The 27314-nt window shown below is 44.2% G+C and overlaps 1 protein-coding gene and 1 long non-coding RNA gene across 2 annotated transcripts in view; both read left to right on the top strand.

Annotated features, from left to right (window-relative positions):
- Positions 1-27314, top strand: part of DTNB (dystrobrevin beta) — a 190674-nt gene that overhangs the window by 77179 nt on the left and 86181 nt on the right. Inside the window, 3 exon segments of the mRNA XM_040552198.1 lie at positions 684-761; positions 19630-19719; positions 25459-25546. Coding sequence (XP_040408132.1) covers positions 684-761; positions 19630-19719; positions 25459-25546 — 256 coding nt within the window.
- On the top strand, positions 10393-19203 carry LOC121067542. The gene is made up of 3 exons (XR_005818329.1): positions 10393-10824; positions 12809-12816; positions 19193-19203. It is a non-coding gene; the product is annotated as an uncharacterized LOC121067542 (long non-coding RNA).

The following is a 27314-nucleotide window of genomic DNA, read 5'->3' as shown; positions in this document are numbered from 1 at the left end:
TTTGGAAGTCTTGTTCTAAAGGATGGTGGTAGGTGTGCTCGGAGGCTAAATGCCAGCAAACGCTGACTCTGTGGTGGCAGCTCCTGCAGGTTGCCCCCCCCGACTCGAGCAGAGCTGCCTGGGGGTGCCCCGGGCACGTCGCTCACCTCCCACACCCTGCCTGCCCATCAGCACGGCCTTCGGAAAACTTTTAGGGCTTTAAAATGACAAATGTGGAAACATCATCCCATGGTTTTGTGGTTAGGGTGGTAAGGAACACGAGGTGCTCTGTTGGATTCCTCCAACTAACTTGAAATTATCTCATTAGAAATAAAAGTCAAGCAGGTGGTGTATGTGATTGTTGTATAATTGATGGCTTATTGTAACGAGTCATTGCCTCGTTTCTTTAAACGTTTCAAATAATTCCCCTAATTTGAATGGTTCCTACGTCTGCTTGAAGTATTAGACAATACCAAAGGTCAGTTATTTAATCATAAATGTTAGTTTTACCTTCATTTTAAAGTTACATGTGAATTTGAAAGTTAATTAGAATAGAGCAGTTCAGTACCTTCCTTCAAAGCAATTCTGCTGTTCTTTGACCTAATATTGTCACAGGAAACAGTGGTGTCCTTTTCCCTTCTATTGTTTTTTTCTTTTCTTTTTGTTCTTTAAATCACTAACTGGAATAAATACTTCTATTTTAGTCCTCCTCGACCTCTGACTAATATGAACGATACCATGGTGACCCACATGTCCTCTGGAGCACCTACACCAACAAAAAGGTACGTGTGCTTTGCAATGTTTATTGTTTGTTTCTGTGAGAGGTTAAATATATATATATATATATATATATATATATATAAAAATATATATATATATGGATTTTGTGTCACTAGGACTCTTATAATGTGTTTCAAATAACGCTGCTAGTTCAAAGTATGTATACAACATCCATTAAAGCAGGAATTGTTTGCAGTGCTTCTTTTTGTGGTCTCTCTGAATAGTGATTTGCTTTTATTGCAATAGATGTTATGAATGCGACTGAAGAAATATCTAAACAGAAATAAAGAGATTTTTGTTGTTCGTATTAAATAGAGCATTACTTTCAAAGCTGTTCTGAGAAAGACTGGTCTTGTTGTATCATAGGCTCCAGTGCTTACAAAGCAGAGTAATTCTGTTTCTGCTTGAGACATTTCACATAATGAGTTTACTTTGTTGGCTTTGTTAATGCTTGTTCTCCACACCAAACTGTTTAGCTGCCAAAGTTCTTTAGAGTTGCCCGCGTCTAGTAGAGGCATTTATGTTACAGTTGAATTTGTGTTTACATTTACTTATTTTTATATACATAAATTATTGTATAAATGTACGTATGTAAATACGCAAATACACTGTTCAATCAATTTGCGCTTTTCTTTCTTGGTAAGTTACGCTAGGGAGAATAGCAAGGTGGTTCACTGAAGACTTTACTTGTCCAAACCTGTAAATAAGTGTTCCCTGCAGGGAAAGAGAAACTGAACTGAAAAAATGTTCCTAAATTTAATGACAAGCTAATACTAAAGAGGAAGACAAATCCCTCATTTTCAAGAACAGTCTTTCAAACAGGGTTAAGCAAAGGTCCGTGTATTTTCCTTCTGGTTTCCAAGACAAAAAAGTGAGTTGTATGTGCAGTTTTGAACTGGCTATGATGGAATTTTAAAATCTGTTTCTAAATCACACAATTCAGTGTGTACAAACTATATACAATGTGCAGTACAGTGTATGACTTCAAATTCCCTTTTTGCAGAATTAGAAGTGAGGAGGCTGAGGGTGCGCAATTCCCAGAGTCTGCTTCACAGAGTATTTGTGTAGACAGCCCTTTAGCAACGTGACCCATGACGTTTTCTCATTTATTGGGTTGTAAGCAACTTTGTGGGCAAGGTCTCTTGCATTCTGTCTTTACTTCTAGCCTCTGCCTGAGGTCTGAGTCTGGTCACTCGGGTGCAGACAATTGTCTTCAAATCTCTGTCAGAGAAGATCCTGCTTTAGGCACGCATGTCCTGCCTTAGGACACGCATGCACACAAGCTTGAAACATTTCATGAGCAGCAGTGCCTGCCAGGTTCTGCACCCTCTTCATCCTCTTGTATAAGGTGCTTCACTCTTGTATGAGGTGCTACAGAATGAAATGGTAGAGCCCTCTGCCAGTTCTGACCCAGGGTAGCAGTTAGTTTGGGTAGTGATCACCTAGTTCTTTAGTTTCTACTTCTTTGTTTAACCAACTTTTCCCATTTTCCTAATCCAAGTTGGACAATTCACATTTTAAAAGTCTCTAATTCCACAGTCATCAAGACTATCTCGCCTGTATGGTAGGCTGTGTTTGACTTACCAATGTTTCACTCTTCCCAGTACAAGATTAGTTTCTGTGCTGGTTTGTGGGAACAGTAGGTGCCTTTTTGTCTCAGGGAGGCCTGTAGTCCCAGTGACCATTAGTTCCTCTGCATTAAATATAAAAATCACGTCTGATCCAGAAGAGGACAGAGTGAAACTTGAGTCAAGATGACCCACATCAAGTACCTGTGTTTCTTTCTTTGAGAATGCCAGGAGACAGACTGCTGCAAAATATCTGCAGGGTGGTCTCTGATGGAGGACATGAAGCAGTCCTCCACAGATGAGTTTTTCATTTGCCTCTTCAGTTTAAACACATGTGAACAAATATTTTAAAAAAAAAGCAAATGAGAAGATGAAACCAGTATTAGCTTTGCTGCCAAGTACCAATACTGATCCTAAAGTACACTTCACCTAAAGAAACACATCTTTTTCCTAACATCCAGAAACTCAGTCAGGATATGTCTTTTACATCACCATCATCTGCCAGCTATGCTTCTGTTCTCCTGTTCTCTTCCCTGCCCCTGTGGGCAGGGCCTAGCCTACCCTTTCCCTTAGTCTGATAAAGAAGGCGCCAGAGAAAATGCTAGGAAGATACCATACCCGGCTTTAATCCAAAATAAGAAGAGGGCCAGCTATTACCACCTGGCCTTTGAACTTGTTTTCTTGGCCACATAGACCTTACAATACACTGCTGAGATAAGAAGTAGTGGAATATCACTTTTCTGGGGGATAATGAAGGGAAAGAAAACTGACAGCTCAGGGTAAGTAGGTATTAGTAGGTAAAGTGATGTTTAATGTAAATACTAATTGGCTTATGACAAGACCTCTGCATTGTGAGGTATTCTCAGGGTACAAGAATTTCATGCTCCTGTCACCCATGATGACAGGTAGCAGATGCTTAAGTAAGATTATAAGCAGTAAGTCATTAAGTCAAGTTAGTAAGTCAAATTTTGCTCTTGGTTTTTGCTCTTACTCCCATCTTGCAGCACTCATTGGTTCACTACCTGAGTTATAGCATTTATAGAGACCACTAATTCAAAAATCTGGCATCCACTAATGAGCTCTACAATTCAATTATGAGCTGTTTAAGAAAACTCTTATGATTTAAAATTCACGTTCTTCATGCTATTGAAGCCACCTGCTTCTAGTCTAAGAATCCTAGTTAAAAGTCAACTTAATTTTTCCTTCCAAATTGAATCGTGCTTGTTATCCTTCTCATCTTCTTTCAGTGTTTATTTTGATGTGGGATGGCCAAAACTGCACCTAACAACCAAGTCTGAGCCCACTTAGCTGTCCTAGTCCCATACTCTTTTGCTTGTGTGAGTTGCAGGGATCCGCATAGCTCTTGTGAACAGAGACTGTCCAAAAGGGACACAACTAATGAAATCTTCCTCTTCTCTGATGTGGGCATGGATATGCATAGATCTGGATTTGGTCACAGGAATCCCAGAAATACAGATTATAGAAACTGCAGCAACCAAGCAAAGCATAAATAGCTTTTCAACAGTGCTACCAAGACTAGTATTTTGACTAATGAGGACATGATAGAATCAGCAACAGAGGGCTCTGACACACTCTGGCTTTGAGCATTATTTTTTTTTTTAATAAAGGAGTGAGAGGTATTCTAGAACTGATCTTTAGAAAACCATAAATCATCATACTTTCAAGCATCATCTTCTGTCAGGCATCATGAGAACTCATGGGCAGCAAATTTGTGGCAGATGTCATTGTCTGTGATCTCCATTTTAGTACCCATTTTAGTACCTGCCTTTTACCAAGATCATGGCTCATCCCTCTTCAAGGATCCCTCTTCCAAAATTATGAAAGGTTACTTCATCTAGCAGATTCTGCAAGAGTTCATGGAAACAGGCTTCTGCTCTCTGTGCTTGCTTATTCCAAAGAAGGATCGGGGTATTTATCTTTTCCTGGACCTGGGGGGAAAGGAAACGCTGCCTCAGGTTCAGGTAGTAATGTTTGCCTCCATCATTCCAGCTCTTCAGGCTCTCAGCTTGCAGAACGCACACTTCTCCATAACCACTCAACAAGCCCATGGGGATGTACCTGAGGCTCGCAGTGGGACCCAAACACATCTAACAACAGGTATTGTCATTCAGACTCTGCTTAGTGCCTTTGTTCTTTGCAAAACACTTAGCTGTGGTGGCTATGTACACCTGTCAAGTCTAATCAGGGTGTATTTGTTTTTAATTACATCATAATGGGAAGTAAAAGTCTTCATCAGAGCTTCTCAGATTGTTCAGCAGAGGATCTACAAGGAGTGATCAGTGAAAGCCATTTCAGACTGTATCATTTGTATGGCCCAAACCATTTCCATCTCTGCAAGGCTTGCCTGATAGCATTACTGAGTTGAACTACACTGAAAAGTGCTTCTAAAGTACCTTAGATTATCTTAATCAGGCCTGTGTCCACTCATACTAAAGAAATGCTGCATGCCACGTTTTACTTGGTACTGCTAAAACCTTGGCTCAGGTCAAGTATACACATTTTGGAAAGAATATGGAAACACTGCAAAATGAATTAGAAGAGAGCTATAGAAATACCTAAAAGCTGGAAATGCGATGCTAAAAGAGCATTATCTGTTTAGTTTATTAGGGAAGTTAGAGATGTGATTTGATCGCTAGGATACAAATATTTATACATGAAAATATGTCCAGTAGCCAGGTTTCTTTCTAGCCTTGCACAGAAGGGCACTTCAAGATCCACTAACTTCTGCATAACCTCTGCACACAGCCAGTTAAATATATGGCTGCAGAATTTGTGGGCTTAGTCGTAGGCATGACAGCTAAAATACTTGGCTCTTGCTTCAGCTTGAAAAAGACTCTACTTGTCTCAGCATATGCCCATCCACGCATGGTACCGTATTTCTGAGCATTTAAGACGTTTAATGCACTGACTGAAGCACTGAATACACTGAAGCATTGCTGATTCATTTATCGTCTAGTTTGTCAGAGACTTCAAGCACATGTCTGTGTTGTCTTTGTATTCTCCATTCCTTTGAACCTGGAAAATATACAGGTGCCTGCACTTAGTAATAGAGTGAGTTAAGGCAGGAGAAACATTTTTTCCCCTTGAAAATTTCTTGTATTTCTATTTTGTCAGTTCACATGTGTCTGGTTACAGTATTTCCCCCAAGATTTATTAGTTACTGTTGCTTAGGTTAATCCCTGATGTAAAAGGAAGGGTCTCCTTTCCCTGGCTGGAGGCACGGCCACATCTTGGCAGCGTGAGAAAAAGACGGCAGGGTCACAGATTTCTTTGTGCGAGCCGATTGGCATTCTTAGCTGCATCTTCACGTGCTGAAGCTGGTCGAACTGGTCACATTTCAGAGAGCTGGCTTCTTTTGGAAAGCCAAATTTATTCCTAATATTAACCTATTTGTTCCTATATCCTATCTTAATAGTTTATACACCTGGAGTAAATTTTGGATGTAAATGTTAGAAGTAACTTCTAGCATACTGTTTGCCTGTCTGTGGAGACAAAATCGTCCTGAAAGAGGAAGTAGCAAAGTAGCAGCAAATGCAGTATCCTACCTACGTCCATTCCATTCGGAAGAGCATTTGGCAGATGTTTACACCTTCATCAAACTTTCTTCTTTCTAGCTAATATATTCTGGCTTCTGACAGCAGGCTTATCCAAGAATAAGGGTCTTTGGTTCACTTTGCTTTCTTTCCCCAAAAGATGGAGCAAATGTGGATGAATTTATTTCAAGAGAAAGTTGGAAGGACTAATAACTGGATAGCTATACATTATTTTATTATTAAAAGAAAACTTCTGCAATTTTTAATAACATCCACATTCGTAAGGATACCCGTTAGGACACTGCTGTTCACACAGCTTCTGGTAGATATAACTAATGCAGAACCTGTGCTTCCTAGTAATATTTTTAATAAGCGAGGTGGGTACTGACGTGGCCCTATGGGCTGTGGGCAGTCCCACATCACGCTGGTGACATGAAACTAGTGTTTGTTCACATCTCAGGCTCCTGGTGTGACACTCTTGTGGCGGGCAGGGTGCCTGCCCCGCAAGCCCTCGGCTCCCCCAGGGCACGGCGATCGCTGCTGGTTTCTCATCGCTTTCTGCCAAAAACATGAAAATAACCAATGTTTGACAACTGCTTTGTTGGGACTCAGACTGAGCTGAAAGAACGGCATTTTAATGCCTGAGCTCACTTTTTTATAAACTAAAAACTGAAAAACAAGCAAACCAAAGGAGCTCTCATCAAATGCTACTCTCCAGTCAGTGCACATCTCCGAGGGAAGCCTTCCTCATTCCCAGCCTCCTCATCCTCTGCTTTCAGTGGGAAAATATCCAGAGGGGCAATGAACTCTGCAGATCCCAGGACTTCTGTAGCTATATTTTGCAAGAGGCAAGGAGCTTTCTGTGGTCTATAAAATGCTGCAGACAGAATGAGGTCAGAGAAAGTTTTTCCTGCTAAGTGGGAAGTTCTGGCAGCAGATATGTAGCTATGGTCACTCGTGGCTTTGGATTATTTTCACATTTAGGTATGTAATACTACAATTTTGTTATTTTTCATCTTTCAGAATGTAAATGTCCAAATTTAAAAAAAAAAAAAAAAAAAAAACTGATTTAATGGCATGTTTACATTTGAAGGCATTGTATCAAATGTGGGAGGGAAATGTTCGGTGCATTTATCAAGTGAAACATTTACAAAGGGAAAATTTTAACGCAATCTTGCCTATATTTGTTGCCTATGATACAACAAAACACAGTATTTCTCTGATCTTTACAGCCAATGAACCTTTCTAAATAAAAGGAGAGGATTATGTCTCTTCTGTAAGACTAGGCCAAGTCTGTTAAATATGTTTTGTGTTTCAGCTAATTTATTTTATATGATTCGGGAATAGATTTTTTTCTTTCTGTTGTGGTCAGTGTGCACTGTTCTTCCCTCAGTAATTCTGTTCCCAGTCAGCCAGTCCCTCAGCTAGGTTAATTCCCCTCTTCAATAGCCCACTACCTCCGCTGCTTTCTCAGCAGCCATCATCAGTCTGCAGGTTACGCAGCATCTTTTACCTTGCAGGTTTCGGTTAGAATTTAATTGCATTGTATTTTACTCTCGTTGATGTATGTAGCATGTGAAAAGATGGATGGATCATTCTCTGCCTTTTCCTAAAAAGGCTTGTGTGTGTGTCTGTTGTCCCTGTAAGCCCTCTAAATGTGTAAGAGTGACAATCATCTCAACTGCTTGGCTGCCTACAGCAGAGGCGTTTCCTCCTGAGCTAGTTGCAGAAGGCTCCCTGCACAGCTTATGTGGACAAATAAACTCTTCTGGAGTGTGACAGAGCAGCCCCGATGCGGACGTCCCCGTTAAGATGAGAGCACTCCAGCAGTGCCTGTTTCTTTCCTGTTGACTGTAAAGGGAGTGCACTCAGCTTGCTCATGCTCACAGGCCTCCCGTAACGGGTGTTCAGGGAGGCAAAAGTTTCTCCTTTGGACTGAAAAGGGCCTTTAAAATATAAGTGCTTTTAAACAACCTAGCTTATTAAAGTCACTAGATTTGCTACCTATAATAATAACAAAATACTGTATCTGTTTTTTCTTATTTCTACGACTAAGGAGCTTGGAGACTATAGACGTCTACATTTGGATAGGAGAATCATGTTCTTACAGTCTAAAAACAAAATTATTTGCAGCTTCAGAACTAAAGTGGAGAGGGATATGATGCCTATACAATATTCAGAACCAGTCCTCCTTCCTAAGAGATTGTATTTCCACTAACTCCAATTTGGATTTTTTTTTTCAGTCTTCTGCTCCTAAGGTCCCTGATTATCTGCTCTTCGTAGTCCTTCACCCTCTTTCTATCTTTATTTTTTGCTTGTCATTATTTACGTCTGCTGTCTCCAGTGCCATTGATTAGCATCTTGAGTTCTGTCCTTCTGTGGGTTTGCAGATGGGTGCATGACTGAGCAGTTTCCAGATTTTTGATCAGACCTCCACAAACCTTCCTGCAATCAGCTCTGCATTGATATCTTTGTCATTGATGTTGTTCTTTGTTTGTTTGTTTAGTTCTGTAACCCAGAGTGATTTTTATTTGCTTGGCTAGCTTAATTTATCTTCTGACAGTTTCCAATGTACCTTTTTTCTCCTTTGTTCCCATGTCCATATATATCTCTCCAACATTTCCTTCTAGCTGTCCAGTCAGCAATTCCACCTGAAAGTGACTGAAACTTCTGTTATTGTCCGTTCTGCCATTTGTCTTTGACAGGTGTAGTACATTCATTTTCTTATTTTCTGCTTCTAGAGGTGTGTGACATCTAGAGATCCTAGCGCCGTTCTAGCTGTAGAGCCTAGGCCACAGGAAGCTGGCAGCCTGTGGGCAGCAGCAGGTGCTCTGCCACTCCTGTCCACACTGCAGATTAGTGGTGGCATTGAACCTGAGGCACGATGGATGCCCCATCTCCTCCGAAGGGGCCGCGGGGGTGCAGGAGGGGCATTAGCAGGGGGTGGGACAGGCCACTAAGGGCCCCGGTGCCGCACCACTGGGTCTGGGGCTGTGTCTGGGGCAGGGGCCTGCGCACTGGAACTCGGCCATGGCTCCTGACAGAGTTTTGACCTTGGCTAACAGTCTCTAGCCCAAACGATCCCTGGGTGCATTTTGAAAACTAGCACAAACCAGAAGTCATTCAAATCTTTTCCAGTTTCCAGACAGTGTGCATGCAGCCGCATTGCTTCGGAGGGAGTTCAACAGCACGAGCACAGGCAGACTGTGGTAGCTGGCACTACCTGGATTGCTGCTAAAGACGTGGTTATGCATGTTTGCAATGTGCTTCATAACGCATCCCATCACACCTTATATATACCTATATAACACCAAAACAGACTTTCTAGAAAAGGATTAAAAAATATCTCTTGGTAGAGACAAGGGATGTCCTAGCTCACATGTAGCCTTGCCCAAGGAAGATTTGGCAATACCCCACAACAACTCGCAAGAGAAAGGGACAGCAAAGAGAAAGGAATGATGAGGACAAGAGTCGGCATAATGAATTAGTCTAACAATTTCAAGCAAAAAGTCATGTGTTTCTGTACTTACTGTTTAAACTGATATCTAGATGCCTATAGGCATTTATTTTTAACCTGTGGTTTAAAATCCTTGGGGTGCAATTGTGAGCCTGTGGGATGTGGGTTTTGATGAAGATGCTTTAGGTGAGAGTGTGGGGAGTTTGATGAGGTGGAAGAAATGGTTGAAGGCATCAGCAAGGGAAATAGTTGGGAGATACATTCACTACTCTTAAGTGAGTATAATTTAAAATTAAAGATAACAGGAGAGTGTGTGAATAAAATATAAAAGACATCTTTGTTTTGGAACCCAGCTACGGAAGATGCTTCTCTCTTGCTGTTGGCATGCAGATGGTCTGGGGCTATTGCAGAACACAGAGGGTTTGCAGGTACCGCGCTCCGCAGTCTCATCCTGGCAGCCAGCAAGTGCCTTGTGGTGCTGCTGTGTCGGAACAGGCACGGAGACACAGGGCCTGCGGGCAAGATAGCTGTGTTTAATCCTGATGCTGCTTTAATGGTGTTTTCTAACCTACCTCTGCTGTGAAACGTTTGGTCTACCTTTAAACTGCTTCTCACTTCAGCTACTTTCATCTTCTCTGTAGCTTTTTCCTTTCTCAAGCAGTGCTTCTTCAGGTTATCTTGTGTGCTGCCTCTGGAGTAATATTTCTCTGTCCAGTTCTTCTTCCTTCCAGTTCACGATGGGTTTTCCAATAACGTTATTGCCATCTAGCTGCTGTCACAGGGTTGCTGGGTCCAACAGAGTAGCACTGATACAAACGCTGTGCAAGGAAGGGGAACGGGGAACAAAATGGCCCCATCAGCAACACCCAGCAGGCAGAGCAGGTCCAAAGTATTGCACTCCAGCTAAGGATTTGGATTTGTTCTCTGTCACCTTTCTCATCACATTCAAATCCTTCATTTCTCCCTCAGTTCTTTTTTTTACTCCATTTTGCCTATGCTTACTTTTTTCTAGACACAACAGACTGGCCAAGGCTGGGACCTCTGAGTCTGTCTGGTCCCATGCCTGCAGGGTGCCCAGCACCATGTCCAGTTGCACGTTGAAGCTCACTACAGATGGAGACTCTCCAGCCTCTCTAGGCAACCTGTGCCTGTGTTCTGCCACCCTCACATTACAAAAAGTATTTCTTTTGTATTGATTGAATTTTAAATTTTGAGCCTGGGGCCTCTGGGCCTGGCCCTGGGCACCGCTGAGCAGAGCCCGGCTCCGGCCTCTCCGCACCTCCCTGCGGGTACTGACGGCCATGGGGGAGCTCCCCCGGAGCCTCCTCTGCTCCAGGCCCAGCAGCCCCAGCTCTCGCAGCCTCTCCTCACAGCACGGGGGCTCCGGGCCCGGCAGCACCCTGGGGGCCCCGGCCTGGGCTCTCCCCGCTGGACCCAGCTCTCTCTGTGCTGAGGGGGGCCCAGGACTGGTCCCAGCACTCCAGGTGTGGCCTCACCAGCGCCGAGCAGAGGGGCAGGATCCCCTCCCCTGCCCTGCTGGCAGCTCTGTGATACTGATGCTTTCATTTTTGTTCAAGTCTTTGGTTTTCACATTTGCATGTGTTTGGTGATGTGTGGACAGACACATGACAGACACACTTACTCTCCTCATTCAGAACTCTCTTCAGACTGACTGACCATTTAGACTGGTCTTGCTGAGTCCCGTCTTCCCTACGCCCGTTAAGATTTTGATTTATTTTTTTTTCCCCAAGTAACTTAGCAGCAGCATACATATTCAGACAGCTTTTATTACTGCTGTCTTTCTGAATCCACTTTGCTGGCTGTTCATTCCTCCCTTCCTGTATCTGCTTTAAATTCAAGTTTTACCAGGTAATGCTTTTTTTTGTCCCTGTATTCTCTGCCTTAATGATGAGCATCCAGCATGCGGCTGGTGTTGGACTGGTTCCCTGTTATGTTTCTCTGCATAAACGTGTGATTTTCATCTTAGATATAGGTCCCGTCATCTTTCCTGCATATGATAGCTGGAGGGTAGGGGTCTGAAGAAATTAAAAGGCTGTTTGGAGTTTTCAAGTAGTGTGGTGGTTTCCCAGTGACTTTAAATCTTTAAGACAGATTACATCACTGTCTGAACAGCGTGCTGTAGGTCAGTCAGAAATATGGTTTTGATTCAGAAATTACTGTGCTAAATTTCATTTCTGTTTTATGCAGAGAGTGGTGGTAATTATCCTTTTTGACCTTAACATCTATTTAAATCAATCATGGGGGAAAATAACGTGACAGAAAACAAGAGATCCATCTAGATTATGTGCTGGCAGCTCTTACTGAAACCTCTTCCCTTATTGAGCGGCCAGAGCAGCAGCGTGCAATTTTGTAAGGATTTGCAAAGTTGTGAGCCATGACATTAGAAACTTGCAGGGATTTCTTGCTGTAAATTTCAGGATTTTTAATAGATTGTCTATTTTACTTGGCTTTCCTGGTAGGTTTTCAGAAGAGAGATTAATTTAAGACACCAAAAGCACCATTTAAATACTTCATTAATTTATTGAGCTCCTTATAAAGCTGCAGAGCCAAGAGTTACTGCATAAAGCTTGACAAGCAGCACTTCAGACATCAGACTCTACATGGCTTGGAGGAACGATTAGTCATAAAAAGGGTCACACATTTTTCTAATAACCTGAGAGCAGAGGTTGTTCTCTGGCTCTTTTCTTCAGCCCGCCGGTGTTCCTCTCCTCTCCAGCTGTACAGGAGCCAGCCAGCCCTGCAAGCCCCGCGCTCCTCGAGGCGCCGGTACGTGCCGCAGCCCCAGCCACTGCAGGCACCCAGCCGAAACCTTTAACACCGCAGTTACAGCGGGACAGGAGGGATCGTCCTGCTGCTCAGAGCGGCTTTGTGCCCATTCCTCCGACCTCATTCTTCCTTCCCACTTAATCTCGCTTCTCTTTCTCCCCCAGAAGGAGCACGTTAGCTTTATTTTTTGCTGCCTTTTGACTATTGCTTTGCATGGTGTCGTCTGTTTTTGTGTATGGTGGCTGTCGCTATATGGAAAGTGTGAGAAACATGCTGCAAGATTACATTTTCATGCTACATTAAAGAATTCAGTCACAGCTTGTGGCTAACTTGGGGATGAATAGGTGTTACTTTATCCTGAATACCATCTTCTGAAAACTAAAAGATTCTATGTATATAGCATAATTATGAGTTTCTGCTTCCAGACTTGTATTCGTTTTTAAACAAAGTGGAACAAGACGAGCCCTTGGTGGTGTGTCTGACTGCTGTCCGGCCAAGTTAAGGCCAGGTGTAATGCTGGGGGATGTCTAAAAATTGTCTTGGAAGATGTAGATATGAATCAAAGGGTAGGATAAATATAAAGCTGTTTGGTAAAGGAGTTTTTTTGACAGAGAACTTTCCCAGACTTCAGGCTTTAAAGAAACTCTGAGAGGGACACAGCCATGGCTGTGCTGGCGGCAGAGCTCCCCAAGTGCTCCTCTCCCCCCGCCACTTGCTCCCGCGACAGCCAGCTGTGCCTGTGGTTGTACCAGCACCGCTGGCCGCGACGTTCCCTGTGCAGTCCAGGAGCTGATCCAGGATTGTTTTGTTCATCAAAAAAAGGGGGAAAGGAGGGAGGGTGGCATGGTGGTGTCAAGAGGCGGCATTGCTGCTTCTCTGTGCTTGGGCTGCGTAAGTATGTAAGTATTTTTGCTGAAATAAGTGTCTGAATGTAGAAGGAATACCTTCAGGTTCCTGAATATGTTATAAAACAATCATTCCGTACTCACGTAGACAGGGGATAAAAATAGTTGACGCGTCTATGTTGAGAACAAATCGTGTCAAAGAATGGAAATTGGATGGTACTGGGTGGGTGGGTGGCCTCAGGAAGGAGGGGGAAGCATTAATTTAAAATGCATTGACTCATAAAGCTTTTGACACTCTCCCATATGGTATTTTCATAAATAAACTAGTTAAATGTGGACTGGTTGAAACTACTGTTAAGTGGGTGCAACAGCAGTTGAAAAATCACAGTCGGAGAAAGAAAATATCAATATTTTCCTACCAAAGAGGGAGCACGTGTCAGGTAGGATCCCACAGGGGTCTGTGCCGAGTTCAGCCTTACTCAGTTTATTTCTTGACAGCTTGCATGATGAAATAGGGAACACGTGTACATAAATTCTGTACCAACTCTATGGAAATTCTTCAGAGGGCAAGCTTCTAATTCAGAACAGTCCTGTAAATCAATAAGATGAAATGAGTAAAGACAGCTTCAAGCGACAGAAAATAAAATAAAAAGCATGAATAAGAAGCAGAGAATGGCAGACTAGACAGGCCTATTGTTGAACAGTATCTGGGGAATTATAATGGATTAGAAGCTGAATGCAAATGAACAAAATTACCGCAAAAAGAGCAAATAGTGTGACTGGGGGTTGCTGTAAATGGAGAGCCATACCTAGCACACCTGAGACAATTACTCGGTTGGCTCTTGGGTAGCAGGGACTTGTCACCCGATGTGCTTTAGGACAGCGTATGCTAAGGAGGCTGCAGACACACTGCAAGTCCCGAAGTGACCAACAGCACTGATGTGACCTTCGGGGGTGGCTGGAGAAGTGTCTGCTGGGGCAGGGCGCCGGGGGCAGCCCTAGGGGGCGAGGGGCCGGTGGGAGGGCTGTGCCCGCATGGGGAGGGCAGGGGCACCGGGGTTGGTTCTCTGTAGTGGAGATTCCAGGTCAGCGGTGGAAGCTGCAGGTCCAGAGATTTGTTAAGTTCTGCTGATACGGTTCGACCAGGTTATGGGGGACAACAGCACCCTTTAGGAAGAGTTTAGGCAGGAATCTGCCATCTCATCCATTTGATATCCCCTTTGAGGAGAGGGGTGGACTGGACACCTCCAGGTGTCCTTCCCATTTGGCAGATCTAGTAAATTAATTGCCAAGCTGCAGAGCCATTCTGATTTTCTTCAGTGTAGGCAGTGCCTCGGTGTTTTGTGTGGAACAGCTTCACCAGGAGACCAGACATCCACCTTGTGTTCATTAGCAAGGGAATCCCAGGATCCCGGAGCAGTTTGGGCTGGCACGTCCCCCCCAGTGCCGACCCCTGCCCCCAGCTCCATCCAGCCTGGCCTTGTAGGGCTGGAGACCTCAGGACATAGGAGATGTGATTCCAGGTCCCTGCTGGCAGAAGAGAAACTAAAAACTGTGGCTGCCGTGGTGTGGGTGAGTCGTAGGCCCTGCCCCTGGGAAGGGCAGGGATGCGGTACCATTCTGGGCACTGCTATTGCCAGTTCTGTGGTTATCTTGTTGTTTCCGTAGCTTTTACTGTTCAGGCATGGTAGTAAAACATTTTGCAAATGTCAGAATAAACAGCGTTAATTTCCTAAGGTTTTGTTACTCTCATTTTACTTAAAGTTACTCAGCAAATCCTGTTCGGATTCATGATTGGCTTGGGCTACTCCAAAGCTGCCCGTTCGCATCTGATGCATTGAAAACAAAGACGAGAGAAGCAAGGAGCAGAACTGCATTTGGCAAGGCCAGAGACCTTGACAAGACCTAATCACCCTAATTTGCCACAACCCTAATCAGCAGCGTGGGAGTGTCCCTGGGGTGTCCTGGTGGCTGGTGACCAGGAGCTGCGCCGTGGTGCCATGCTGTGGGGCCTGGCCGGGCGGCCTGCAGAGAGAGCCAGAGGTGGCAGGGAGGGACAGAGCCATGCTGGGATGAGCAGAGCCACGATGCTGCTTTTTGTCAACCAAAGCAACGAAATGCCTTGGGTCATGCGCTTGTAGCACAGCACTAGTTCATTGGGGTACCTAGCGCCTTCCAAGGGTCTTGGTGGCCTTGGTAGTGCTAGGCTGATGGCTGGACTTGATGATCTTAAGGGTCTTTTCCAACCTAAATGATTCTCTGATTCTATGATTCTGTGACTTACACCTCAGAACACCAGAAATGTAGAGGCTGAGGATTAAGTACACTTAATCCCACTTGGGTGGGATGGAGGAGCCAAGGGGCATACCAAATAATTGTGCACCTCGACTGAGGCCAGCATGAAAGCATATATGCCTATATCCTAAAAACGGATGTGTCCGTGATGTCCTGTCAGTAGCTCTGACACTTATTACTTCCACTTTTTGCTCTCTGCACCGCTGCCCAGCTGTAAATCACTGTGCTGCGGCTGCTTTGAATGAGCACTAATTACTTTTTACAGACTTTCCAGAGGTGATATACTGATGAAGTTTGCAAAGAATTAAGCTTGCCTGTAGTTATTGCAGGCTTTCCCAGAGGATCTGAATTCAGTAAAAGGCAAGCCCTTTGGAAAAAAGAGCTGAAGATGCGTGTCAGCATAACCTAAATTCTGCTTTCCTCAAATAATCAGCCAGCATTTCCATGATGTCTCTGCCCTAGGGGATGAGTGCAGGCTGCCCTCTGCAAATAGGGCAGCACATTCAGCCGCTGGGGTGCTAGGACAGTGGATACAGGTGTAATGCTTTTTGTTGAACCACAAGTCTGTTCATGAGTTTTGCAGAGCAGGATTACCTGCACTACATTTATATTTTAATACTTTTGCTCTATGAAAGCAACATGTATACCTAGAAAATTTTTACGATACCTGGTGCAACTCACAGGGTGCTGTTAAGCCCTGTGCTTTCTCCTGCCCACTGCACTTAGCTGTTCATAGAGCCATAGAATGGTTGTGAATGGCAGGGCCCTCAGAGCTCCCCTGGTATGACCCCTGCCCCCAGCCCCATCCAGCCTGGCCTTGGGCACTGCCAGGGATGGGGCACCCACAGCTCCTCGGGGCAGCCTGCGCCAGGGCCTCACCGCCCTCAGAGGGAAGGATTTCCTCCTAACTTCTAATCTAAATCTTCCTGCTTTTAATTTAAAACCATTTCCCCTTGTTCAGTCACTATCTGCCTATGTAAAAAGTCATAGAATCACAGAATGGTTTGGGTTGGAAGGGACCTCAAAGCCCCCCCCAAGTTCCAACCCCCTGCCATAGGCAGGGATGCCACCCCCCAGATCAGGTTGCTCAGGGCCTCGTCCAACCTGGCCTTGGACACCTCCAGGGATGGGGCATCCACAGCTTCTCTGGGCAACCTGTGCCAGTGCCTCACCACCCTCGGAGTGAAGACTTTCCGCCTAACATCTAATCTAAATCTCCCCTCTTGTAGTTTAAAACCATTCCCCTTGTCCTATCATTATCTCACTGAGCAAAAGTTTCTCTCCGTCTTTTTTACAAGCCCCCTTTAAGTATTTAAAAAGCCACAATGAGGTCACTGACTTCCCATGCAGTTGCTCCATCACAGAGGGCCGCCAGATCGGTCAGGCACAATTTGCCCTCGGTGAAGCCGTGGTGGCTGTCCCACATCACCTCCTTGTCTTGCATGTGCATTAACATTGCTTCCAGGAGGATCTGTTCCATGATCTTCCCAGGCACAGAGGTGAGGCTCACCGGTCTCTAGTTCCCCAGGTCTTCCTTTCAACCATTTTTTAAAAGTGGGAGTGATGTTTCCTTTTTCCAGTCACCAGGGACTTCACCTGACTGCCAGGACTTTTCAAATGGGCTAGAGAGAGGCTCGGCAACTCCATCAGCCAGTTCCCTGGGGACCCTGGGAGGCATGGCATCGGGCCCCACAGACTTGTACTCGTTCAGCTTCATCAGGTGGTCTCCAACCTGCTCTTTGCTTACAGCGGGAGGGACTCGGCTCCCCCAGCCCTCATCTTCAGGTTCAGGGAAACAGAGACGTGTGAGGCCTGACTGGCGGTGAAGGCTGAGGCAAAGAAGTTGTTGAGTACCTCAGCCTTCTCCATGTCTCTCGTTACCGGTTCTCTGCCATTTATCAGCAGGGGGTACACTCTCCTTGGCCTTTCTTTGCTGGCCAATGTACCTAGAGAATCCCTTGTTGTTGTTTTTTGCATCCCTTGCCAAGCTCATTCCACCTGTGCCTTGACTTTCCTGCTCCCACCCCTGCACACCCGAACATCCCTGTGCTCATCCCAGGCCATAGGGGCACAGCCTGCGAACACAGCGGTGAGTTCTCCCCAGGTGCCCCTACTTCCCCTGGTGTCGCATTCATCAGGGCAGGGGACTTCCTCCCTGGGGATCCTCTTCCTCCAGATCTTCTCTAATTAAAACTCTGGTTTGAGCTGTGTCTTTACTCTTGGGGCGAAGTCTGTCTCTTTTCCTTCTCCATCGTTCCATGCAGCTGCACCTAACGAAGTGAAGCAGCCAGCATGCATGTGTGTGGTTCCTGGTATAATATTGCCGTCCTGGGAGGAGGCAGAGAGAAGGCTGCCAGCATGTGCCTTAGTTTGGCAGTCTGTGATTTTCTGATGTTTGGAGGCTGCATAGCAATGTTCTGGAGGGGGATGGAGAACCACCAGCAAGCTTCCTTGTGTTCAGAAATGTGAATGAAAAATCAGATAAGTGCTAAGAACAGTGCTCAGACTCATGTTAATTTAACTCTTTTTTTTTTTTTTTACCTTTCAAAACCAGGAATGCTAATCATCATTATAATAGCCATCATCAAACCATAGCCATTTTGAACTTACAGCATGGTCATTTCTGCTGGGCTTTTCCTTTTCACAAGAGCATGTGCGAGATGAGTTGTAATGAAAAAGGTCTCAGAATCTTAATTCTCGTGGTTGCAGCTATGTGCCAGCTAGAATGCTTATCTAAAATAAAGCTTTTCAGTACTTGCCAGTAGTCAGCCTTCACAGAGTGTAGATTGCTTAAAATTCTTCTGTGCAGTGGTTAATGTTAAGTCTCTTTCTTATTACAAACCCATTATTACAAAGGTTGCTCCTTGCCCAGAGGGGTTGATGTGGGTAATTCTGCTTTGTCTCCTTTTCATAAGGTCTTACTCTCCTTCTGGCAGACTTCTCTGACATGTTGCTGCACATAACAGGGAAGAAAAGAGTTTGTGTGTCTGAAAAATGTGATTTCTGCTTTCATAGTATCTGCATATTGATGCTGAAAGCAATAAATGCCATATTTGTAAAAGCTTCTGAAACAAATAGTTCCTGGACATGTGTGGAGGAGGAATTAACTGCAGTTTGTAAGTTGAAAGAGCAGCTTGAATACCTGACATAGACATGAAAAATGGAATTTCTCGTATTTCAGAAGGAAATGGATATTATGTTAAAATAATGGCACATCCACGAATGACTTTTAGGTAACAACCCGATCTTGTATCTGCACAGGACTGTTCACCTCCTGCTACAGAGTGGTGCTTTCTGTACACATGTGCCATTTCACGTGGCAGGACATCGTACTGGGGTCTGTAGGCAAAACTTGACGTGGATCTGGAAGAGATCTAGCACAGCAGAATTGGTGTATCACTCTTTGGGTTTGTGAATAGATTGTTGCTGCCTTTATGTGCAATGCCTGGGATTTAAAAAAATTATTTTGTTGTGTCCTGCCAGGGTTATTGAGATGCTGCTATTACAAGCGTGGTAGAAACCAGCGTGTATTAATTGGACCATACAGACAGATAATTATTTATGTGGAGTTATGTCTGACAAATATTTCTTGCACTCAGTCTCTATTCATAAAAATATTCAAAAGTGAAACAGCTTTATTTTTATAAGTGCTCAAACCAAACAAACAGCAATGCTATGTCATTTAAGGAATCCCTGCTGGACGGTAGTTCTGTTGATACAAACCACTAATTATTTTGTTTGGTATCACTTTCCTCGTATTGTTGTTTGGTGGCCTGTTTCATGAGAGAAGAGAAGAAACTGGGTGCCTCCAGTTCTAATTTTAGACATAGTAATAAAGCTGCAACCCTCGTGGTTTGGCCTATATTCGGAGCTGTCTGACAGCAGAAAGGCAGTGGTAAGTTCTGCTCGGATCAGAGGTGGCAGGAGGTCACCCCAGCCTCAGTGGCCTTGGCTGTGCTTAGCAATCTGTTCCAGCAGTGGCTTGCTGAAGACCACGGGTGCTGGTAGAAATGTCACTGCTGCCATCAGGGACTGCCCAGTGCCTTGGGTCGGACGGGTACGGGTGGTACAGCTTTCCCGAACCTGCAGCAGGCTCAGGGAAGTTCCACATGTATTCGTTGCACATTTAGGTACCCGAATGTTCTCCTAATCTGTGTTTTAACCTTTAGCTTCAGGAGCTGTTTTGTTTGTGTGACTTGCTGAAACATATTTACACTTTTAATTACTCATCTATTTATTTTAATTTTTAACCGTTTTTCGTTAACATTCATTAGTTATTTGCTTTGTATTTACATATGTATGTTTAATTTTCGTATTTATGTATTTATGTTCTGTTTGCTCTCTTTTGCCTTCATCACTACTAGGTTACAGTGCAACCCGGATGCTGCCAGCCGATTAGCTGATGAGCATGCACTGATTGCAACCTATGTGAACCGGCTGCAGAGCGGTGCACGGTCAGTGTTAGGAGAGCGCTCCTGGAGCAGGGGGGGTGCAATAATGCTGTTTCCTCTGGGAGTCACGTTCCAGTCAAAGGTGTTTGGGCTCGGCCAGCAAACACAGGGAAATACACTCAGTGTTCCCTGAAATCTTCTGGAACTACCCAAGTATGTGTGCACGCACGCACAAGCATGCAGAGGGGAAGACACCAGCTGGGAAGTGGTCACTGTGCCCAGTCCCACCCCGCTGCATTCGCTGTGCTAAGAGCCCCGTACACAAACTGGTTAACATCGTCCCAGGCGGGTAAGGTAAATGTTCTTTCCTGACCATTCTGGAATCTCGTTTTTCACCAGTAGGAAACTATCTAATTTCCACCGTAAGTTTTTTCACGGCCAGCTCAAAACCCTTAGTTTTTGTGCCGACGTTATTCTGCAGCTCGAACTGTTCTTCCTCCTCCTCGTTGGTTATACCTCTCCACCTCAGATGCACTCATAGGCCCATGTCCCACCCCACTGAGCTAACCAGGCAAGCTCTTTCAATCCCATCAATGTGGCCTGCGTAATATGGCAGTCTCTTTCTGTGCCTTTCCAAAGAACGCTAATGCTTTGAAAAATTCATTTCTTTTCTCTCAGCTTTAGTATTTGTGCACATTTGTATTTCATATCTGTGTCTGTGTAGAGAACTTTTACCCTAAAGCCCCAAAATGTAGCTCTCCCGTTTCATCACAGGACATAACCAGGGACTTTTCCGTATTCCACTTCTGGACCTAATTAAATTATACCTTTACAGAGCCAGAGTTGTGCTGGAAGGGAAAAGGAGGTTTAGTGATCTGGGGGCTATATGTAAAGGCCTTGCTTTATCCACGTTGTCATCCTCTGGATAACGTTTTTAGAGTCGTATTTCATCACTCTGTCATGTAGAAATTTGTATTCTACTGCCATTTTGATGAAGTGCTTTCTGGCTTTCAAGAGAGAAAGTCAGTTTTTTTTTCTTGACAGTGAGTCACTGTTGTCTGCTATCACCAGCTATGTACTGAAAGTCCATAATATTGTTCACAAGACAACAAACCCAAGGAGTTTCAGACTCTCACCTTCAGCCAATTACTGTAACCACCAGTTTTGGAGATACAAAGAAGTTACTGCATCGTGCAGGGTATAGGACAGAGTGAAATACTGGATGTAGCCTATAGTGGCCATGTTGCAACCAGCTGGAGTAGCGCTTTCAGTCATTTAGGTCTTTGAATTAAAAAAATTCGCTTGTTACCAGAGTAACAGTATACTCCTTGAAGGAGCCAAACATAAAGAAAATAGTTTTAATCCTGCTCTCTTTGTGGATGGGAGTGTCTTCCAAGTCAGTACAAGGAAATGCCTCTCCACATTCCCGATGAAATCTGTACTCCCTTGTCACTGCTTTTGATCTTTTTTTTGATTTTTTTTTTTTTAGGGGTTGGGGAGAGGCAAAAAAATCTCATGTGAAAGAGTATCTTTCTGCTTTTGGCAGGCTGTATGGAGATTCTCAGTGCATCCCAGCCAGCCATTGCAGACCGTGCCCGTTTCTGACCAGGGGGACACCAGTAGGTCCCACGTCAGACAGCGCTTGCTGCAGCAGCCATCAGTGGCCTCCTCTCCTGTACTCTCCTGTTTGCAGCGGCTCTGGGCTGCTGCTGGAGGCAGGCTGCTGGGCTGCTCTTCTGGCCCCGCTGCTGTTCTTACATTCATCATGGGCCTTCTCCTGCCAGGTCTTTGGGACCAGAAGAGACCACCAGAGCACCTCCTCAGATGTTTCACACCAGTTACTGCGGTGCAGAGCCTAACACCTTGTCTCTCTACAGATGTGGCTTTCAGAGAGCCCTGTGATGGAGAAGCTGCTAATCACACTGAAAATCTGTCCCAGTGACTAATTATGCTTGAAAAAGAGCCCTACTGCAAATTTGTACTTATTTTTCTTCCACTTACAGTCGCTGATGTTGTGTATACTTACATTTGCTCTTTATCATTGAGTATCTTTTCACGTCCTTCAGCCAGCCTTTGAGAGCCTTTAAGCCATGGCCAGCTCCATCCCTGAGATTTTTCATTGTATTAAGAATTATTTAATTCACTGATGTCCTCCAACCAAAAAGTCCATCCAAGCTACATAAGGCTTATAGCAAACAGAGCTCAGTGGACTTCATTTATTTTACAATAATATATTTTTCTTTTTTTCTAGCGACTGTATTATTATGGTAGCTAAGTGCTTTTCAAAGAATTAACAGAAAACCCCACCCTAAAGGATGTGCCACAGGCAAAGACAGCTGCAGAGTGCAGCGAGTTGTGCAGCACACAGTTAGAAAGCTTACAAAGCTGATGAGCTTTATGTTATTACTTGAACAGTTGCTTGTTACATATTTCTTAATCTGGGCATTCATAACATACATTCCCCTTCATTAAGCACGCCTGCCCCTTTCCGTGATCTGCATGGAGCCTCTATGCCAGCTCTGCTTTTCACCTGAAAAACATTAAGTGGCCCTACTGGAAGTGTCATTATTTTTATGTATTCTGTATTCTGCATTTCCTGCAGAGTAGCTGGCCACCACATTTCTGTGTTTTACTTTTGGTCAGTTGCTATAGATGGACAGATGGCTAGTTAGATGCGTGGCTGCTTTGATTTGGTTTCCTTTAAAATACTGACTCTCTGAAACCACAGTTGTCTGCAGCACCACTGACTTTAAAGCAGAGTGAAAAGAGAAAATCACTTTCCTTGAAGAAATTCTATCCCCAAGATGCTTACTCTTGGGTCACCACTAGAATCACAGAATCACCTAGGTCGGAAGAAACATTCAGGGTCACCACGTCCAACCATCAGCCTTACCTACGAAGTCCCATCACTGAGCCATGTCCCTCAGAGCCACGTCCACACATCTCTTAAATGCCTCCAGGGATGGGGACTCCACCGCTGCCCTGGGCAGCCCGTTCCAACACCTCACCACCCTCTCCATGAAAAAATTCTGCCTGATATTCCATCTAAACCTCCCCTAGCACAATTTGAGACTGTTTCCTCACATCCTGGTTGGCACCTGGGACATTTGGACCTTCAACTCAGTGCTGGAAGAATAAACCAAGCCTTCTGCTTGCTGCCCTCTGCCCCTTCTCTGCATCGTGAACTCCGAAGCAGTTTTGCAAGGAGCCGAAGATCTCAAAGCTCCCACCGTGTCTGACCATCTCCTGCACCCTTTACCAGTCCCCCAGCCCTGGCCAGTAGTTGGGCTCCTCCCTTCTGAGCTCTGGGCTGCAGCCAGGGTTATTCTCCCGGTTTTCTCCCTTTCCTGTCCCCCTGAGAACTACAAGGAAGTGAATTTTCCTTCACAGAGCAATGTAAAGAATCCCAAAATGTTTTTCAGGTTGTTTTTAATGCCTTGTTAGTCCTACAGCGAGGTGCGTTGCAGGGGTGCCTTGAGCCTCCCACTTTAAACCTGTGTTGTGTGTCAGTGAGCACACAGGAGGTTCAGGAGGTCTTCCTGAACTCCACTTCCTCTCTGGACAGAAAATATTTCTAAAAGCAAAAGATTCTATATATATATATATATTACAGCTTTTCCTTGAGAAAGTAAGAAATTGTCAATAACTACTGTCTAATATTGTCACTCAGGTAAGAGGAGGCAGTAGGTCCAGGAACTGAGAGAGGTATTAGGAGATAGCAGCTTATGGGAAGGTGAATGGGATGGGATGGTTTGTATTCCTGTAACAGCAGGAAAACTTGAGCAGACTAAATTACAGAGGTGATCTGACCAAAACCAGTATCAAGTGCAGCAAGTGGGATGGGAAAAATTGTTCGCCTTCAACAAAAAAAAAAAAATAAAAAATTAGCATGAGGTGAGATCACCGAGCCTGGTGTAAAGACTCCATTTTTTGTTCTTTTACTTCTCTTTTCCCACTGTTTTATCTCACCTTTCACCAGTTCCTTCCTTTGCACTATTTGGTGCATGCTGAGAGCCGAGTGCCTTCACATTAATCCCCAGCAGGCCAAACACAGAGGCATAGTGCTGTAATTTATAATAATCTGGACCCCATCTGTGTAAATTGTAGTAGTACATCTGTCAAATTCAGTGCATTGTTTCTGTGCCATCTCAAACACAGCCTGACTTTGAGTCTCAAAAGAGCTCAATTTGTTAAATTTGGCTTTACAAAGGTATGTCTGTGTTTTTATATAAACATAATTTATATAACGTAGGTTTGGTTCTTTGAATAATGTCAGCATAAATCTGTGAAATTAGGCTTAAAGAAATGTAAATTATCTTGTAAAGTGGTAATGGGGACTGAAAGTAGCTTTTATTGTGTGTTAGATATGTATCTCTTTTTCTCTGCTGTTTTTTTGCGGTGTGATTCTGATCCTGAATTTCATTGCAAATGCGTACAGGTACAGCACCGTGTAATTTAAGGCTGCCAACAAGGTATTTATGAATCCCACATGAAACATCAAGGATAGCATTCGGAAGGCTGTGATCATGAAACACATTGCTCATTTCCACGTTAATGTTGATTTTCAGCTAATGATGTTTTGGTTTATATAACTAATTCACCGGCTCCCTATTAAAGGGAGACTGTGATGGAAATCTTTTGTGCAACAAAAAAAAAAAAGACAACAAGCAACTGCTGAATAGTTCAGTCTGATGTTGTCTTAGGAAGCTGCTTTTCCCGTGGCTCTCCACTGGTGTTTTTTGGTGGCAAAGCCACTATGCCACAAAACTGCATTGCTAGTGAATCTTAACACGGGCTGATTTCAGTTAATGCGGCTTGAAAGTTATCGTTTGTCCCGTGTGTTTATAGTTAAAAGGCAGTTATTTGTGAGTGCTAGCAACTAGGTCAGTGCTCCCGGCACTAACTGGATTCCCAGACTGATCACATCCCGCACACGCAGACGGGATGATGCTCACGTTAGCTGTGAGGAAGGTCTGGGTGCTGCTGTCCACCTGCTGATCTCGGGGACCTGGCACCTCTTGTCTCTACCCCACGTGTCCTTTTTCAGTATTCGTGTCTGTTTCGTCTGTCACTTGATGGTGCTGTCACAGTTGCTGATGATTATGGGAAATATTTTTAGCATCCCTTTCAGCACCATTTCCAAGACAGCTACAGGCTGTCTGCGTGGGGCGATGCAGGGCAGCTGCAGTTGTTTCGTCCTCTGCTAGCTGAGGTGTGAAGGACCCAGTCTCAAATTACGGTGTTTTGCATGGTTGGGTTTTGTCAGGCTGACTTCCAAAGTGACGGTTGCGTTTTAGTTCATGTTGTTCAGTGACAGAGGATGTTCTGCTTGGGCCAGGATGCATCCCTCCATTCCTCCTCCTGGTGACTGTTCTGCTTTGACACTTGTCACCCCAGATCCCCCGAGGATGAAGCTTTGCTCCTTCATCATTCATATAGGCACCCTTTTCACCTAGGGTAAGCCAAAAGGGTTTTCAGAGGACCTCCTCAGAGACAAACTGATTTTTTCCTAATTATATGTATTTATGAGTTGTTGAAAACTAATTATATTAGTTTATTAATTATTAAAGATTAATTATTTTAGTCATTTAAAAGTAGAGCGTATGCGTCCTGGAGGAAATGCTGCGAGATGTAAGGTCTCGAGAGCAGCCCCCACTTTGGAAGAGGAATGAAAAAGGGAATGACCCAGGTTACTTCCAGTATGACTCCTGTTTCGGGTAGCTGTGTCCCTGCAACACCAATGCCCCATTCCTCTGTTACCCTGGCACGGGTGCTGACGGCTGTTGTGGCTTCTCCCCGCAGCGCCCTGGACAGCCCCGGCAGGCTGGACGAGGAGCACCGGCTGATTGCCAGATACGCCGCCCGGCTGGCTGCAGAGGCTGGGAATGCAGTAAGTAAATGAACCGGCTCTGGGTTTTATTATTCATCTATTTTTACTGCATATGGAATATGTGGAAGGTGTTTTTCAGAGTTTAATTAGTAGCGTAAAGTTAGTAGGCTCCCTGAAATTGTCATCTTTTCTTCACGCACTTGATGCCAAGAGCAGCACGCCTGCCTCGTTCTCTTCACCTAGCCTAGCACAAAACTGCTTTCTCAAACGGCTGGGGAAGAGGAAATGACAGTACAAATGATGAGAAACGAGGCCAGGGGAGACGAGAGAATAAGCCGATCAGTCCTACTTAGTCTAGAGAAGAGATGAGTAAGTAGATACCTGAGGAAAACAAATCATGGAACAAATGTTATGGAATATATTTATTCCAGTGAGAAAGAACCTGAAAGTCAGAAAGAGAGGTATTTTTATGGTTGCAGTTACTTACTATAGAATAAATTAGAACAAACACCCAACCAGCTTTAAATTGGTAAAAATAAATACTGCTTTAACAGAAACTTGCCACAGAGCATCATGGCAATTAAGAGTTTACAGAAATTCAGTAGAATAGTTGCAGTCTAAATGGCAGGGGAGGTATCTGTCTTTGTGTTGCTTTATCCTCACAAAAGCAGAGCAGTGATGACAGGGTTGTTCCTCCATGTGTACGGAGCAGCAGTGGAGATCCCTCAAATTACAGCTGCCCTCTTCGTTGCCACAGCGTGTGCTGCTTAACACATATTCCAACACCTGGCTGCTCTGCCTGCCTGCTATAACAGGCAGCCCTGCCTGTTAGCCCTGCTATAACAGCTATGAGCAAAATGCAGCAAAGGCTCCCTCGCTGCTGCTATAGGCAGTCACTGTGGCAAAACATGCTATTATCCGGATAGCATATCACATACAGGCTTCGCCTTCAACAGCCTCTGGCAGCAGGAATGACCTTGCTTAACTGCCTTACTGCTATGGCAGAATTTATGTTTCCTGCCACCCATTAGCGTCACAAGAGGAGTATTTTAACATCAGTGTCTTCATTCATCTTTTCATTACATCTTGCTGTATAAATACTTTCAAGTCCTTTCCAGCAAGGTCAGCTTGTGCCGTCTTGTAATTTTCTTCAGGGTGTGATCAGCCAGTGATCTGACTTCGTGGTACAGATGGGACCAGATATTTCTCTTTAATTAAAAAAGAATTGCACTTTTAGAATGTTTTTAGCTATCAATTCACAGTATCTCAATCAAATAGTATATTTGCATTTCTGAAGTCATTCAGTTCACTAAAACTATGTTCATGTTGAATATTAAAGCAAGACAGCGTAAATTTTCTGTTTTAGATGAAAAAAGAGGATTTTACGTAGTCTTCACGTAAAACTATTGAGATAGTAAGTGCTGAATCAGTTTTGATCTGGCAGATGGTGGAAGAATTCTTACTCATGACTTGACTTTTTCCAGTAACAAAAACTAATGTGTCATAATATGGGTTCTGAAAGATCCTAATCATTTAAAAAGCTGTAAATCACCTCAAATTGTTTGTGTGGACTTAGTAGTACTGAAAGAGGTCAAAAATGAAGCAACTTCTTTGGATGTAAAGGAAGCAGCGTTTAGAGTTTATTAAGACTTTCAAACACTTTTGATAACCCACTGCTTTCTTTTCATCTAAGTAAGTTACCCTATAGGGAGACATCAGGGACAGAAATGTAGTAGAGAAAGAAGGACCTGAGAGTAACAGTAGTGTGCTTCCGTCGTGTCCAAAGCTCAACAGCACAGAACCTAAGGTTATTTACTAGATCCAGTGT

This window comes from Cygnus olor, chromosome 3, assembly GCF_009769625.2.
Source record: "Cygnus olor isolate bCygOlo1 chromosome 3, bCygOlo1.pri.v2, whole genome shotgun sequence".
Taxonomy (NCBI): Eukaryota; Metazoa; Chordata; class Aves; order Anseriformes; family Anatidae; genus Cygnus; species Cygnus olor.
This window is presented reverse-complemented; position numbering and strand designations above follow the sequence as displayed.